The following is an 18,242-nucleotide window of genomic DNA, read 5'->3' as shown; positions in this document are numbered from 1 at the left end:
CAACAGTGAGAGCTGTGAGGAGAACGTGACCCTGAGCGGCAGAGAAGCTTCACTGCTGTTCTGCTGTTCTGGGACCAGTGCATATGAACTAGGAGACAACAAGCTCTCTGAGTGAAGTGCTGGAAACCTCTCCTCAGATATCCAGCGCATGCCTGTTCTACACGGAGTAAAGACTTACACAGGCCAGAAGATCTTTCCATCCACTCTTTTCCTCTGTTTCATCTTCTCACAGACTTTAGGACACTTAAGGACTGTCTGCTGTGTTCATGAAGGACACAGAGCTGAACAACACCATGATGAGAACCTGTTGCTCAGACAGGCTGGAGCTGATCACGTCATTAAAACTGGACAACAAGCTGTTAACTGGACTCTGGACAGAATCTATCAATATGATTACGTCAGCAATCACATCTAACAAAAACACGTCCGGAGGACGTCCCCCGAACCAACACCGCGAACGTCCCCAGGACGGGCATTTTGTAGGGTCGCCAAAATGTTGCAGCGGACGTCCTCATAGGACGTTTGTAGGACCACCAGGGAACCTTCACGGGACGTCCAGGGGACGTTGATGGAAAGTCCTCTAAACGTTGTTAGTAACGTTCTTAGGACGTTTCTAGAACCACCTGAGGACTCCAAGGGGACGCTTATGGGAAGTGTTTTAAAGGTTTTGTTTAACGTTCTTAGGACGTTCATAGGACCCCGAAATAACATCCAGGGGACTCTGAGGAGACGTTTATACAACATACTTAGGACGTTTGTAGGACCTCCTGGTAACACGGACTATGATGGGACAGTAAATGCTTGTAGCGTAAAATTAGACACAAAAAGTGATGATGCAAAAACCTTTATTGTAACAATAATAAACTGTGAACATGAACTGATCTTGAAAATGTGTGGTGTGCTCGCTGTCAGCGTCCCAAGCCTCCTCTCCCTGGGATGAAGCCTAAGAGAATAAACAAAGAAGTATTTTTGTTCATTTTCAATTTTGTGATCTCTTCATACAACATATATTAACTGTACTTAATATATAATGAAAATCCACGGACTGGACATGCAGTATGATGGTTTAATACAGCTATACCACGGCAAGTGCTATACTAAATACTGACTAAATAAACTGACTGAATTATTACAAAAATGAAAAACAATGATTATTTTTTCTAATTCATTTCAATTGTTATTTTAAATATTAACGCGTGTTTCACACCGAGGGCAAAAAATAAACCACAGGGAAATGGCTTCCGATGTAACTTATAAAACAAATAGAACCACATTAAATATTATAGATGTAGTGCAAAGTGTCTGGTTATATTATTGTTAGAATCATATTAACTGGTAGTGACAATTTACAAGAGGGGAAGTAAAAAAAATGAATATGAATTTATGCAGATCAACTGGATACAAATATAAAAGCTTATGTTGTAGGAACTGCAATGAAAATGATTATGATAAAAAGTGGCATTTTAATAGCATGTATTATTATTATTATTATTATTATTATTATTATTATTATTATTATTATTATTGTTGTTGTTGTTGTTGTTGTTGTTGTTATTGTTGTACCAGCAACAGCCTCAATAATATTAAACATAAGAATTCTAACAATAAAAACTTTTTTTATAATTTGAAAAAGAATTGGTATTAATAATAGCGTCAAGTATTATTATTCTACTACCACTGCCAATAATAATAATAATAATAATAATAATAATAATAATAATAATAATAATAATAATAATAATAGTTTATTTTTTATTAGTATTAATTTCGTTCTTTACTTATTTTACACGCACAAGTGCCTGTCTAATTTGTTTAATTTCATCCCCAGACGCGAATTTGCTTTTTCCGTGTTTTTTTTTTCAGTATTACAAGTCTTAGTAATTTTCTTTGGTTGTGTGGAGTTTTTCGTTTCTTTTTTTTTGAAATTCGTTAGACTATATTTTTGTCAACATTTTGGGTTTATTTTCGCTTGTTATTTTTCTAATAATAATAGTAATTACATAATTTACTTTTACGGTTACAGTTACGGTACAGTTGTAACTGGTTACTTTTATAGTGGAGTAACTCTTTTTGGAGAAGTAACTAGTAACTAGTTACTTTTTCAAAGTAACGTGCCCAACACTGAATATAACTTACAAAAAACGCAAATATGGTAATTATGATTAATAATTCTAATAAACAAGGCATATTTCGCTTTAAATGTTTATTTTCTGAAAGGATATACAGCTAAATAGGCTAGATAACTTAAAAGCAGAGATTCTAATCTTTAAAATGGCATATTGGGTGCCTATAATTATTTTAATAAACACAGCCAGATATTAATTATGACATATTTCTGGGCCGTCGGTGGATCAGGGCGTGTTAAGAGGTTAATGATGTGTATTGGGCTCTACAAAATAAACTACGCTAAGTCGACATTGCAAACGTTGCGCAATAGCTGACAATTCAAGATTATTTCCATATCTCTGTTTACTGGCTGCAACTAGAGTCTGTCCTCTGGAAAACAAGCTCGTTAATTTTAAACATTTGGCAGCTTCTTCTTCCATCTTCTTTTTTTTTTAATCTGGCCTTTTCGGCTCCACCTGGCCTCTTTTTACCTCCATCACAGCCAGTGACGCTTCGTCCTATTCTATTGCTATATTTAATTTCATCGCTCCAGAAAAGACCACTCGTGGGCGCAACCAACTCAAACATTTGGGAGAGGAGAATTCCCTCAGAAGGTTAAACACATCTAATCTACTGCGAAGTAGTGGCTGATGAATAGAGAATGCATACATAGTTGAATGTAAATGAATGCAAGAATAAGATTAGATAAGGGCCACTCCGAGCACACTAAGCTCTGCCAAGGATTAATTCAGCTTCTTTATTTCCTTTGGTATTTTTTTACATAAACTGAATTTTATGAGCTCAAATAATGGATTTTTAATTTTATATTGAGACCAAAAAATAGCTAACAAAGAATGAAAACAACAGGAGGGTCAATACAACAACAACAACAACAACAATAATAATAATAATAATAATAATAATAATAATAATAATAATAATAATAATAATAATAATATACCTTTATTTTATGACTTATGAACTCGCTCGCAAATTAAAGAGTAACCAGCATAGGGTATGTGCTTATTTGTTGACTAAAACACTAATACCAAGATAAATACAAAAAACATATATCGAAAATAGTTATTTTACATGAGTTTGTTCATTGAAACACCTCCAAAGCGGTCCTCATGTGAGATATTATTGTCATCATATCAGAAATCAGAGCTTAATGATGTTAAATGTTAGTCGGAGGCCGCTTGTCACATGATATGTAAATATATGTTCATATAAACCAATAGTATCGGGATAAGACGGGAATTGTATTCCAGCAGCTTGAGTGAAGTCCCGGTACGGAGCCACAAGTCCAGCAATGCCAAATGCCAAAAAGTAAAATGTTAAATTACTTGTAATGTCTATTAATGTAGTTATATTTGTCTATCTTTAAAAAAATCCAGTTTATTGAACACTTAAAAATATAAAATTAACTATAATTATTGTATAGTAATAAAACATTAAGTATAATGTGGGTCGTTCTAGATCATTGGACTTACCGTTTTAGGGAACATGCTGCCAGATGAATAGGGCTAGAGAAAAAAAGATAAACAAAACTGTCAATAGCCATATTTTGCATGAATACATTAAATACATTATAAGCATGCCTTAAATAACAAATAGTGATTTTTGCGTGTCTGGGGAATGAGATATTCTTATCCGTGTTTTATCTCCTGCCCTTGCTGCTCTGCACTGGCAGAAGGCGTTGCATCATTTCATTTGGGGTCGAGTTTCTATGTGATGTGAGCAGGCTTCGGGCTGAGAGGTAAGTTTTTGTTTTATATAACTTATAGAGATTTATAGTTGTTTTACTACATTTTATTGTAAATTGTACAACAGTGCTTATTATTAGGTTGCAAAAGCATACAATAAGCGTACATTAACTAAATATTTTGCTTGTAGGACAGCTAGCCACTACTCAAACCTAGCTAGCTTGATAATGTTAGAGTTAGCTAGTTAGCTTGCAAGCTAATGTATGTTAACGTTAGCGTCGGCTGAGCCGAGCCATAGATCATTTATTTAACACTAAAATTACATTTGGTAACATAATTAATTGCCTTGACCGTATACTTTAGAAATAGTCTCAAACTCACCAGGCAGAGATTCTCTTTATGGCATTGACTTTGATTAGCGTTTCGTTAGCCTAACTAGCTAGCTAGCTAAGTTAGCTAGGGTTACATAATGAACGTATTCTTGAGGGTTGACTGAAACTCATCTTGTTCGTAATTCGCGCACCGTATTATTATTATTATTATTATTATTATTATTATTATTATTATTACGTTAACTAACCATAAAATGTAGCGTCCTTTGCTAAACTATCTAATTGACACTCCCCCTGAAAGTATATTTACGAAGATTTGAAATAGCAACTTGCAAGCTAGCAGATATATAAGGTACACACCGATTTAAATTAACACTATTTACATGTAATAAAAGTAACAACAATACCAATAATGAAAAATGAATCAAATTAACTATGGAAACTGTAAATATTGTATGTTATACCGTCAAAACGTGTTGTCAGACCACAAACTAGCGGAGCTGAGGTAAAATAACCGTTACTGTCAGAAACCTCACGAGACCAAAACTGGCTCGTGCGCCCACAGCTGTGCGCCGCGTGCGCTACTAGTCAGTCACCTTCCATTAAACTTTTTACAATATTTTTTTATTTATAAGAATGAAATATATTTATAAATTGCATAAAACCTTTCTTTATATATAGCATCGATATTTTTGTTGTTATTATTTTCCAAAATCTTAATAATGTGAAATGTTTCATGTCTGTTAGATACATTTTAAATATATATAGAGTGTGGCAGTGGCATTGTTGTATTTAGTTGGTTCTTTCAATAAGTTGATTACCTGTTAATTTTCTTTGTCTCCAGTGAGCTGTGTTCATCTTCCTTTTTTTCATTTGATCTGCTGCACACCATCCTTTTTGGAGACTGCTGTGCTGCACCTATCTAAACCACCATTCCCTATTTTATGGACGGAAAGCTGCAAGTTTACAATCTTCTCTTGTAATAAGGTAAGGGTATTCTTGTTGTCAGAGAAAAACAGAGTTTGTGTGTGTGTGTGTATATATATATACGTATACGTATATATATTTATGTATATATATATATATATATAGATATATACACACACACACACACACACACACACACACATATATATATATACGCATATTTACATGGAGTGACCCAGGTCTTTCTGTGTGGAGTTGGCACATTCTCCCTGTTCCCTCACAGTCCAAATATATTGAAATAAATTTGACCTGTAACATACCAGACCACAATTGTAAACTGAACAAAACAATGTATTAACATTTCCTTCATATTGCAAAAAAAATCCCTATGACTGGCTTGTTTTGAATGGTGAAATTAAGTCAGAAAAACAAGCTGGTATACATTCTCATAGTTCAGTACTGCCTCTACTTTTGAACGCTTTGCCATTTAGGAAGACATTAGTAACCATAGTAATTAGTCAACAGAGAAAAATCCACATTGTGCGTACAGGGCTTTCTTCCAACATTCAGCTACTCCAATATTCACATTTCTGTTTTATATTTGCACATTTTCTTCACATTAGTCCCCTGGACCCTCATGGACCCAGCAGGCAGAAGTCTGGATCTTCAGACTGGGTTTTACCCAGGTAAGTAAAAATATATATTTTTTTCTAAGGAACATTTAATATAGTCTCAAAATATGTCTTTTTGAGATTGTGGTCTGTAGGGAAAAAACACGCTTGTAAGTTAAGCAGCACTGCACACGCCCCCATGGGATCACGTGTCTCAGGCAATTCAACAGTCAGTCCTGCTTTACAGCAAATACCAGCCCAGACAAGAGTGAGAGGCAGGCTAGTTTGTTAGCTAGTTAGCACTGTGTACTAGAATCATAGAATCCCCCCATCTCCATCTATACACAAATGTAAAGAGAGTGTTGAAAAGGTGCAGGAGTTTGTTCTTACTTCTGTGTCCAAATCATATATCTGAACCATATATAAGCTTCACTGCCTACTTCATTCACCATGATTGGAATGTGTCTAATGACTTCTCAGCTGTGCAGACTACAATAAGTCTTTACCACTAGGAGGACAGAGCACTCTAATTGTAGGTGTGATTATATTTTCTCACAAAAACACTTACTGGCAAATGCACTCTTACCTCTGTACATTAGTTTTGACAATGTATTTTAATTATTCACTTGATATAACCATATTACCTCAATATACAGATAAAGATACACTGTCTCGATCTCTGTGTAGATGCTAAGGTTTTGTAGTTTTTATTCATTTTTATATATTTTTTAAAGCTTAGTTTTAGTTTAGTTTTATTAGTTTTAGTTTTTTTTTTGCACTTTGTGTTATTTGTCAGATGCAGGAGTCAAAAAGGTCAGAGTAAGTATTGTGTAATAAAAACTTATCAAAAGATAGCATTTAAAAACAAACTCAAATGGAATTACACAGAGAGAGGGGCGGGGATGAGAGAGAGAGAGGGTGATTGATAGAAACTAATCCATCCTCCTCATGGTGCACCTGTGTAGTAGCTAATTACCTCCTATTTCTTTTTCCAGTGAAATGTCATTGTTGGAGACCACTATGTGCTCCTCACCTCACTGAGCGATTATTCTTCATTCGTCTTGGACCTACTGCTACTGCTTGTGAAGGAAAGGTAAGTAGGGAAGGCTGTGGTGTAGTATGTAACCTACATTCGTTCCCTGTTAAAAGATTGAGAAAAATGTTTTATTTAAGATGGTGTTTGATGGTCAAGGTGGTTGACCAGTTTCATCAAAGAACACATAGTGTGGACAACCATCTACTTTTCGAATTAAACATGCTAATACCATTCGACTGCAATGACAATGTGCCCTGCTTACTGTGCTGCAGTCCAAAGATGTTGATTCAGTGTGTAGTAGCATTAGATTACATTTAGCAATATATTTATTTTTGACAGTCTATAGGTAAAGATACACTCGCTCTCTGTTTAGATTCATGTGTTGTTTTTTATTCATTAGAAAATAATTGCATATATGGTAGTCATGAACATGGGTAATTACTGATGGGACAATATTTCCAGAAGCCCCCAGTGCAAACACTGCCTCTGCTTGCACTTTGCCTTGTATGTATGTCATGTCAAGAATAATGTGTACTGTCTTTCTTCTTCTTCTTCCTTTTTTTTTTAGCTGGTTCCTGGTTAGATCACCATGGAGTCCTTAAACATTCGCCTGCAGTGTGAAAGCACTTTTCTAGATGGTTCAGATATTTGCACCAATTACAGGACATGGTCCGGACTTTCAGGTATGAAAGCACCCTTAGTTTCATTCAATCACAGGACAGCTACTAATCATATAAAATATTGGTCCTTCATAATAGAAATGTACTATTGAGAGTTGTACAAGTGTCTGTGTTGCTTTTAAGGTGAGGAAACTGTCCACTGATCAAGGATTATAAAATGATTAACACAATCTGCATTTTTAAAAAGATAAGTTTGATTCTCTAAATGTACAGCTGAAATGCACTGATTGTCTTTGTAAAGATAATAACAAAGCAGTATGTCTCATGTTGAATGTTATAATGACAATAAAAACTATCACCCAATAAACTATGTTTAGTAGTTTTTTGTCTCCCCAAAGAGCAGCTAACCTGTAACCATAATATTTTTTAAAACAAGTACTGCTGTTATTTTTGGCTGTTTCTATAAGTTGGTCAGTACTGAATGTATTTATTAAGTTGAGAAAAAGCCTAACTTAAAAACTTAGAAATTTCTAAGAATAGAATGTTTTATGCAATGTGTCTTTTGTTATCTGTGAAATATATTTGACAATTCTGACCAAACCTTCATGGGTTTTTCTTTTTTTTTCTGGCAAGCAAAAGTGAAATACTTTTTTGTAATTCCTGCTATGATACACACAAGATACACTTGAACTGTTTTGACCTCAGGTTGGCTTAATGCCATTTTTATAAGTGCAGTATTTGTATAGTTTTGATAAGCTATTGGTGATGGTACAAGATGTTACAATTTAAGCAATGAAAATGTGATGCTTGCACAGTGAAAACACTTAATATCAATATTCACATGATAAATTGTAAAAAAAAAAAAAAAAAAACATTGACTAGCATTAAACTCACAAGTAATGTCATTTGGTTTGTAGCCTAATTAAATCTAAATCTAGCCTGTTTTGGGGCTTGTTTGGTGTTAGGGAACGTTATGTATGGACGAGAACAGGACCTGCTGCGGACGTCAGTTTGGTCCTACAAACGTCCTATAGAGAACGTTACAAAAATGCCCAAACAGGGACGTCCGCGAACGTCCCCGGGACGTTCCTTGTTTGCTGGGATGTCATTTGCATAAATGTATAACTGCTTGGATGAAGTCTGAAGGGTCCTCACTCCCTCAACTGCCTTTTTCTTTCTTTTTCTCTCTCTCTCTCTCTCTCTCTCTCTCTCTCTCTCTCTCTCTGGGTTGTGAATGTGTTGATCTATCGAGATTTTAGTACACTATGTGTCGACTCATTGATGTACTTTTACTGTTTTCTAATATATATTTATTAATTTTTGTTCCTTTTATATATATATCTGTAATGCTAAAACTATTTGGTACCACTTTAAAATAAGACTACCTTTATGAAGGGTTTATAAATGGTTTACAATTAGTTTATTAATGGTTACTGACTAGGTTGTAAATGTCTTAAACATCATTGATAATCAGTTATAACACATATATAGAAAGGGCTACAATGACCTGTTGTTTGTCGAATAGTGAACCCACAGCCATCTATATTGTTGCCCTTTCTACGTATGTGTTATAACTGATTATTAATGATTTGTATAGCATTTACAACCTAATTAGTGACCATTAATAAACTCATTGTAAACATGTTATAAACCCTTTATAAACGTAGTCTTATTTTAAAGTGGTACCAACTATTTTTACAGGTACGATATTTTTGAATATCGTGAACAATATTATACCCTGAAATATCGTACCGTATCACCCACCCCTAATTATCACATCAAGGTTCTACTTTTTTTTTTTGCTGTTTTTAGCTAAAGAAAATTCACACTGGTCTCATTTTCTCATTATATATCTACTAGAGACAGATTATGTCTGTCCAGTAGCATTTATTTTACTTTAATTCTGCATATATGGAGATATTTGGAGTGCATTATTAGCGTAATGACATTCTGGATCATTGACTTCTGTTACAAATCTGATAAAATTCTTGTATTTTTAATATCTCAAGGTGTTCCCCATCATATTGTATGTAATAATAAAATTTAATTTTTCAATTTTGTCATATCACAAAGAATATTATCACTAAAATACCATGAATTATTGTGATATTATTGTAGGGCCATATCCCCCATCCCTAATATATATATATATATATATTACAATATTAAGTTAGTAAAGCTTTTATTTTTATTATTTTACTTTATTCTTTTATTTTTTATTATTTTATGTTGCTTAGGGTTTTAGGGATAGGGTTTAGAGTGCTTACCCTAACACTTAAGATACATTATGAATTGCAGAACTGATTCTACCTCAGTCATTTAGTCCTCTGGTTAGTGGGTCAGTGGGTCAGTCTGTCAAGTTCTCTCATCTCTAACAAGTCCAAGACATACAAGACATACACTAAAGAAAATGCATTAATTGCTCAGATTTGTGTTGAAGGTTACTGAAGTGTTGGTTTAAATGAGGAAGTTTTAGGGGAAAATTAAAAGTTAAGTCAGTCTTTTTGCTTATTTGTTTCAAGTATTTTAATAAAATATATAATAGAATATTTATTGTTAAACCATATTAAAATAGTTAGCTAATGCCTTAATAAATACAGCAATACAACAGGACAATTTGTGTATAAAAATAGTGATTTTTGTTTTTGAAGACATAGCTTTACTAACTAAATATTGTAATAAATCTATGAGTAAAATAAAAAATATATATAATAAAATAATAATAATAATAAAGTAAAATAAAATAATAAAAAATAAATGCTTTACTAACTTATTATTGTAATAAATGTGGGACTTGTCCCCTGACCAGTGTTGGTAGTAACGGCGTTAAAACTAACGGCGTTACTAACGCCGTTACTTTTTTTCAGTAACGAGTAATCTAACTAATTACTATGACTGTAACTATAACGCCGTTACCATTTCCCACACCCCGTTACTGCACGTTACTTTAGCCGTTTTTTTTTTGTTTTCACTTTGCTTTGCCCTGGTTAACCCCTCCTCTTTCCGGTGAACTTGAGTTTCTGGCCGCTGTGCCTGTGGGTTAGCGTGGTGAAGTGAGGCACAATTGTGACGATTTGCGTGCTCTTATTAATTCAGTGATTGCCGTGGACAGCCCAAGTTCCGAATTAAGGACGTTAGGCTCTTTTTAGCTGCTGCGGTTTTTGTGGTGCTGCTGCTTTCTCTTTTAGAGCTTAGATTCTCTGCCCGAACACGACCTGACCCGAGGACCGACCTGAAATCGGGCTCCTATTTTTTATTTTACATAAAGCTCTGGTGTGATAATCACAATGTTGCTAAGTAACCAATTATTATTGTTCACTAAAGCGAACGAAATAGCGAAAACTGAAAGTGAAAAAACATTTGTGTTAACTGAATCTAATAAAAAAGGTACTTAAAAGGAAAAAACATAACTATCTCGAACTGTATTTTGTGTTTATAAAACTAACTAAAACGACCTAAAATTACTGATAAAATACCCTAATTTTCGTGTTTAATTTATTTATAAGCGCTGTTGTACAGCGGAGTTGTACAGCGGGCGGTGTCATGCCGAGCGCGCGGCACCTGGTCCGTGGCGTTAGTTCTTGTGTAAAGCGCTCGCGCTATAGCCGCAAAATACGACAAAAAAAATCAAAAACAAAATAAAATTAAACTATAATAAAAATGAAAACTGTAATCACGTAGCTCTGGGCGCACGTGAACGCCTCCGCGTTTGACTTGCAGCATTGTGTGTAGCTGTTCTTAAAAATCATTTTAATTAAATAATAGTTCTATGCTTTTATGTTACAGTGTTAATTAACATAATTCTGATCATATTTCGCTCATTCAAACAGCCCGAAAACAGACAGTTTATGGGGCGGATCGGGTCGGGCTCATAATGACAGTTCATGGTTCGGGCTCGGGCAGAATGTGCACGGGCTCCGGCTGGGTCCGGTCGGATTTTTTGGGCACGATCTAAGCTCTATTCTCTTTTGGTGAAGCTGTTATATTAATACCATTTTAACGGTCATTAGATTGTTGTTTTTGTCCATTATTTTGTTTTTTATATATATACATATTTCCTTTGAGTGTGGCTTGGTTTGTTTAATTTCATCCCCAGACGCGTTTTTCCGTTTTTTCCGTTTTTTTCAGTTCCAAGTTTTAGTAATTTTCTTTGGTTGTGTGGAGAATTTCGTTTTATTTTTTTGAAATTCGTTAGATTATATTTTTGTCAACATTTTGGGTTTATTTTCGTTTGTTATTTTTTTAATAATAATAGTAAATGCATAATTGATTTCCTTTTTTTTGACGGGCGAATAATAAAAAAGTAATGCTATAGTTACTTTTACTGGTAACTAATTACTTTTATAGTGGAGTAACTTCGTTAGTAACTCAGTTACTTTTTTGGAGAAGTAACGAGTAACTATAACTAATTACTTTTTCAAAGTAACGTGCCCAACACTGAATGTGTGTAGTGTGTGTAATGTGTGTGTAGTGTGTGTGTAATGTGTGTGTAGTGTGTGTAATGTGTATGTAATGTGTGTGTGTGTACTGTGTGTAATTTGTTTGTAATGTGTGTGTAATGTGTGTGTGTGTAATGTGTGTAGTGTGTGTAGTGTGTGTGTAGTGTGCGTGTAATGTGTGTGTAGTGTGTGTAGTGTGCATGTAAGGTGTTTGTATTGTTTGTAATGTGTGTAGTGTGTGTAATGTGTGTGTTGTGTGTGTGCAATGTGCGTAGTGTGTGTGTAGTGTGTGTAATGTGTGTGTAATGTGTGTGTGTTGTGTGTAATGTGTGTGTAATGTGTGTAAGGTGTGTGTGTGTGTGTGTGGTGTGCGTGTAAGGTGTGTGTAGTGTGCACATAATGTGTGTGTAGTGTGTGTAATGTGTGTAGTGTGTGTGTGTGTTGTGTGCGTTTAATGTGTGTGTAGTGTGTGTAATGTGTGTGTAGTGTGCGTGTAATGTGTGTGTAGTGCGTGTAATGTGTATGTAGTGTGTGTAGTGTGTGTAATTTGTTTGTAATGTGTGTGTAATGTGTGTGTGTAATGTGTGTAATGTGTGTGTAGTGTGTGTAATGTGTGTAGTGTGCGTGTAAGGTGTTTGTATTGTTTGTAATGTGTGTAGTGTGTGTAATGTGTGTGTGTTGTGTGTTGTGTGTGTTGTGTGCGTGTAGTGTGTGTAATGTGTGTGTGTTGTATGTAATGTGTGTGAGGTGTGTGTGTGGTGTGCGTGTAATGTGTGTGTAGGGTGCACGTAATGTGTGTGTAGTGTGTGTGTGTGTGTAGTGTGTGTAGTGTGTGTGTTGTGTGCGTGTAATGTGTGTGTAATGTGTGTGTAGTGTGTGTGTAGTTTGTGTGTAGTGTGTAATGTGTGTGTAATGTGTGTGTAGTGTGTGTGTAGTGTGTGTAGTGTGTGTGTAATGTGTAATGTGTGTGTAGTGTGTGTGTAATGTGTGTGTAGTGTGTGTAGTGTGTGTGTAATGTGTGTGTAGTGTGTGTAGTGTGTGTAGTGTGTGTGTAGTGTGTGTGTAGTGTGTGTGTAGTGTGTGTGTAGTGTGTGTGTAATGTGTGTGTTCTTGTTTTCAGACGGCTGTGATTTCACACTGGATCTAAACACAGTAAACCCTGTTCTCTCTCTGAGTGAGGAGAACAGGAGGGTGGAGAGGAGAGAGGAGCTGCAGTCGTATCCTGATCATCCAGAGAGATTTGATTATTATCAGCAGGTTCTGAGTAGAGAGAGAGTAACTGGTGTTACTGGTGATACTGGTGTAGCTGGTGTTACTGGTGTAACTGGTGATACTGGTGTAACTGGTGTTACTTGTGTTACTGGTGTAACTGGTGATACTGGTGTAACTGGTGTTACTGGTGATACTGGTGTAACTGGTGATACTGGTGTAACTGGTGTTACTGGTGATACTGGTGTAACTGGTGATACTGGTCTAACTGGTGTTACTGGTGTAACTGGTGATACTGGTGTAACTGGTGTTACTGGTGATACTGGTGTAACTGGTGTTACTGGTGTAACTGGTGATACTGGTGTAACTGGTGTAACTGGTGATACTGGTGTAACTGGTGATACTGGTGTAACTGGTGATACTGGTGTAACTGGTGATACTGGTGATACTGGTGATACTGGTGTAACTGGTGTTACTGGTGTAACTGGTGTTACTGGTGTTACTGGACGCTGTTACTGGGAGGCTGAGTGGAGCGGGAGAGGAGGAGCTGTTGTAGCTATGAGTTATAAAACCATCAGCAGGAAAGGAGGAGGATCAGACTCTCGGTTTGGACGGAATATAAACTCCTGGAGTCTGATCTGCTCTAATAACAGATACTATGTTCAACACAATAATAACAGCACTGATCTCTCCACTCCTCCCTCCGACTGTAGGAGAGTAGGAGTGTATGTGGACTGTCCCTCCGGCACTCTGTCCTTCTACAGAGTCTCCTCTGATACACACTCACACACTCTCACACACTTACACACATTCTACACCACCTTTACTCAGCCCCTCTATGCAGGGATTAGGGTTTATTCTGGCTCCTCAGTGACTCTGTGTAAAATAGAATAACCCTGTATGTGTTTATCTGTGTTTGTGTATCTGTAGGTGTATAGTGTGTGTGTGTGTGTGTGCGCATGTGTGTGTGTATAGTGTTTGTATAATGTGTGTGTGTAGTGTTTATATAATGTGTGTGTGTGTGTTTATAGTGTTTGTATAATGTGTGTGTGTGTATAGTGTTCGTATAATGTGTGTGTGTGTGTATAGTGTTCGTATAATGTGTGTGTGTGTGTGTGTGTGTATAGTGTGAGTGATGGCACCATTGCTGTGGGTTAAATAAAAAAAACTGAAATTATATACATTTTTCTATTATTTTCTTTTGTTCTCCTTAATTTTTTTCTCTGCTTTGTTTTATTTCTTCGTTATCTGTATATGATAAACAGTATTTTACATTCTGTAAATAAAAAAATAATAATCACATAAACTTCCTTATTCCTTTACATTCAGCACACTATTAGTGATTATTGTGATTATTGTAATTATTGTAATTAAATGTATGTCATGCCTCGTGTCCGAAGGAGCTCCTGCCTCTCCCACAGTCAGCTCTACCTGTGATCTCCAACCTCCGGACTACAATACCCAGAATGCACCACACACTGACATCACTCCATCACACCATCACATCACCTGAATATTGACCACACCTATTACACCTCCTATAAATACACCTGCACTTCACTTCACTCCTCACAGAGTATTGATGTTTCTCCACTCTATAAATCATTATTCCCTGCCTGTGTTTACTCTCTCATTACAGACTTGTTTTTGTATCTTTTCCTCTCTGATTTTCCCCTGTTCTTCAATATCACCTCTCTGTGTTTGATCCTAGGACTGTTTCTTGTTTATGGTATGTTGATTCTCTCTGGCTGCTGGTCCCAAACCAGGCAGTGATGCAGCTGCTCAGGATGCTCTCAATGGTCCCTCTATAGAAGAGTGTGAGGATGGGTGGAGGGAGACGGGCCTTTCTCAGCTTTCGGAGGAAGTAGAGACGCTGCTGGGCTTTCTTGGCTGTAGAGCTGGTGTTCAGGGTCCAGGTGAGGTTATCTGCTAAGTGGACACCAAGGAACTTGGTGCTCTTAACAATCTCCACAGAGGACCCGTCGATGTTGAGTGGAGAGTGGGTGTGTTGTGCTCTCCTGAAGTCAACAACCATTTCCTTTGTCTTGTCCACGTTCAGGTGAAGGTTGTTGACTGTACACCAGTCTGTCAGTCGCTGCACCTCCTCTCTGTATGCTGACTCGTCGCCTTTGGTGATGAGACCCAGCCCGGTTGTATCATTGGCGAACTTGATAAAGCTGTTAGAACTGTGTTTTGCAGCACAGTCATGAGTCAGCAGGGTGAACAGCAGAGGACTCAGGACACTGCCCTGGGGGGCCCCCGTGTTCAGTGTGATGGTGCTGGAGGTGCTGCCCCCGAACCGGACTGACTGGGGTCTCCCCGTCAGAAAGTCCAGGATCCAGTTGCAGAGGGGGGTGTTGAGGCCGAGCGAGCTTAGCTTCCTGATGAGGTTCTGTGGGATGATGGTGTTGAATGCTGAACTGAAGTCTATAAACAGCATTCTGACGTAAGTGTCCTTCTTCTCCAGGTGGGTGAGGGAGAGATGAAGGGTGGTGGTGATAGCATCGTCCGTGGAGCGATTGGGACGATACGCAAACTGCAGGGGGTCCAGTGAAGAGGGCAGTTGTGTCTTGATGTTCCTCATGACTAGCCTCTCGAAGCACTTCATGATGATGGATGTAAGTGCAACGGGACGGTAGTCATTGAGGCAGGACACTGTGGACTACTTTGGCACGGGGACGATGGTGGTGGACTTGAGGCACGTTGGGACAGTGGCGCTGCACAGGGAGATGTTGAAGATGTCCGTGAGAACATCTGTCAGCTGGTCTGCGCACTCCCTGAGCACTCTGCCGGGGATGTTGTCTGGTCCTGCAGCTTTTCATGGGTTGACTCTGCGCAGAGTGTTCCTCACATCCACTGCAGTCAGGCACAACACCTGCTCGTCCGGCTTGGGCATGGTCTTTCTCGCCATCGTGTTGTTTTGTGCCTCAAACCGTGCATAAAAGTTGTTCAGGGCATCAGGGAGGGAGGCATCACGTTCACAGGATGGTGGCATTGTCCTGTAGTTGGTGATTGCCTGGATGCCCTGCCACATGCGCCACGCGTCACCCGTGTCCTTGAAGTGGCTGTGGACTCTCTGGCCGTGTGTGCGCTTTGCCTCTCTGATAGCTCTTGACAGGTCGGCTCTCGCTTTCCTCAGGGACACCTTGTCACCCACTCTGAAGGCGGAGTCGCGGGTCCTCAGCAGCGCACGCACCTCAGCAGTCATCCAAGGCTTCTGGTTTGGGCGTGTGGTGATGGTCTTGGAGACAGTGACATCATCAATACACTTGCTGATGTAGCCAGTGACTGATGCCGCATACTCCTCCAAATCAACAGAATAGCCTTCAGTAGCAGCCTCCCTAAACATGTCCCATGCAGTGCACTCAAAACAGTCCTGAAGGGCAGAGATGGAGCCTGCCGGCCAGGTTTTCACCTGCTTCTGAACTGGTCTGGAGCGTCTGATGAGTGGTGTGTATGTTGGTGTCAGCCAAACACACATGTGGTCCGAGAAAGCGAGTTGGGGGCGGGGCTCCGCCCGGTACGCGCTGGGGATGTTTGTGTAAACAAGATCCAACGCGCTCGCTCCTCTCGTTGCAAAGTTCACATGTTGATGGAATTTAGGGAGCACTGACTTGAGATTGAAATCTCTGGCGATAATAAACAGTCCGTCTGGGTGTTTGTTTTGCAGATCGCTGATAGTCCGATAGAGTTCACACAGAGCCTCTTCAGCATTAGCACCAATGCTAGCGCTGGGTGGAATGTAGACAGCAGCTATTAGTACAGCGGAGAACTCCCGTACTAAATAAAAAGGTCTGCACTTGACTATCAGGAACTCCACCAGCAGAGAGCAGTGTTTGGCGACAGTCACAGCGTTGTTACACCATTCCGTGTTGATGTAAACACACACGCCTCCACCGCGGGTCTTCCCGGATAGAGCCGCGCTCCTATCGGCTCTGAACGCGGTTAGCCCGGCTAGCTGAATGGCGCTGTCTGGAATGTTGTCGTTCAGCCACGATTCCACAAAAACCAAAACACAGCAGTCTGTGAACTCACGCTGGGTAGTTCGCTGGAGTCGGATGTAGTCCAGTTTATTGTCCAGGGAACAGACGTTTGCAAGAAAGAGCAATGGTATAGCCGGCCGGCTAGGACTAGCCTTTAGCCTCGCGCGGATCCCGGCTCTCTTTCCGCGCTTCCGCTTACGCTCGCACCGCTTGCGATGGCACTTCCGCTGGGCTCCGGCATCAGGAAACACTGCGGGCTGGCGGCCTGGGTCTCTTAGCAGGCTCAGCTTAAGTAGCGTCTGCAGAACCTCGTCCGGTAGCGTGTTTTCTGGCTGGTTTCTCCACTGTAGCAGGGTCTGGCGGTGGTAGAACATGTGCACGGGTGTTCCGATGCACATATTTGCAGGAAATAAACAGAAAAAAACGACAAATAGTAACACAAAAGCACCATTTAACGGACCCGGAGCGGCCGCTGCGTGTTAACGCGCCGCCATCTTGGGTGGGTTCTAAGATGTTTAGAGACATTTAGAGACCACTAGAACCCAAGTCCTATTCACACCAGAGTTCTCCTTTAAGATTAAGAAGAGGCTGAGATCCAGCCAGCAAATTGTGGGGTGATGATCTCAGAGGTCTGAGGGAGTAAATCAGAGGAGATCAACCAATCTGTAAGGGCTGGTGGCCGACTGAGGCGTCCTCCGGGGCATCGGAGGGCGTGCCAGGCCAGCGCCGAGGGTTAATTGGCTAATTACCAACACCTGCTATGAACACCTTAAAAGCGGGGCAAACCACCCACTGGCGCTGGATCTTTGACGCTTCTCAGAGCGAATCTATGCCGGTTTCTCGAGTGAGCCTCGGCTCCTTCTTTTTCCTCCCTGCTCTATCCACGGCAACAGCCGTTTTCCTTCTTTGTCTTTGGAGAGAGCACTGTTCAGCATCGCTTGCGTGCCTCTCCCGCCAAAGTATTTTCCTCTATCCCCTTTTTATTCCTCGAGTTAGCTGTGACTATGTAGAGCTGTGTGCACCACCGCTCTCCTCTTGAGTTTCTGTGTCAGTGTGTGTGTGTGTGTGGGTGAAACAGCCGTGAGGCCACGCGGCTTGCTCACCTTCTCTCTCCCGCGCTGTTCCTCTCCTCTCTGGTGGAGCAGCGTTAAAATCCACAATCACCTTAGTTCACTTCTTTGTTTAGTTTGGAAGCCCTTTGTTTAGTTTATCCTCACCTCGCGCCATAAGAGGTAGCCGGCACTTACCGGCGGTCTTTGTTTTGATTCACTCC

At 39.1% G+C, this 18,242-nt stretch overlaps 2 protein-coding genes across 2 annotated transcripts in view; both read left to right on the top strand.

Annotated features, from left to right (window-relative positions):
* LOC125802242 (NACHT, LRR and PYD domains-containing protein 12-like) overlaps positions 1-14,319 on the top strand; it is a 63,699-nt gene extending 49,380 nt beyond the window's left edge. Inside the window, exon 9 of the mRNA XM_049479643.1 lies at positions 12,898-14,319. Within this exon, the coding sequence (XP_049335600.1) occupies positions 12,898-13,880 (983 nt within the window). The 3' untranslated portion in view covers positions 13,881-14,319. The remainder of the gene's footprint in view (positions 1-12,897) is intronic.
* LOC111196442 (NACHT, LRR and PYD domains-containing protein 12-like) overlaps positions 1-18,242 on the top strand; it is a 167,197-nt gene that overhangs the window by 101,740 nt on the left and 47,215 nt on the right. The window lies entirely within an intron of this gene.

This window comes from Astyanax mexicanus, chromosome 1 (genome assembly GCF_023375975.1).
Source record: "Astyanax mexicanus isolate ESR-SI-001 chromosome 1, AstMex3_surface, whole genome shotgun sequence".
In the NCBI taxonomy this organism is placed as follows: domain Eukaryota; kingdom Metazoa; phylum Chordata; class Actinopteri; order Characiformes; family Acestrorhamphidae; genus Astyanax; species Astyanax mexicanus.
The sequence above is the reverse complement of the archived record's forward strand: the minus strand, read 5'-3'. Positions and strand labels throughout refer to the sequence as shown.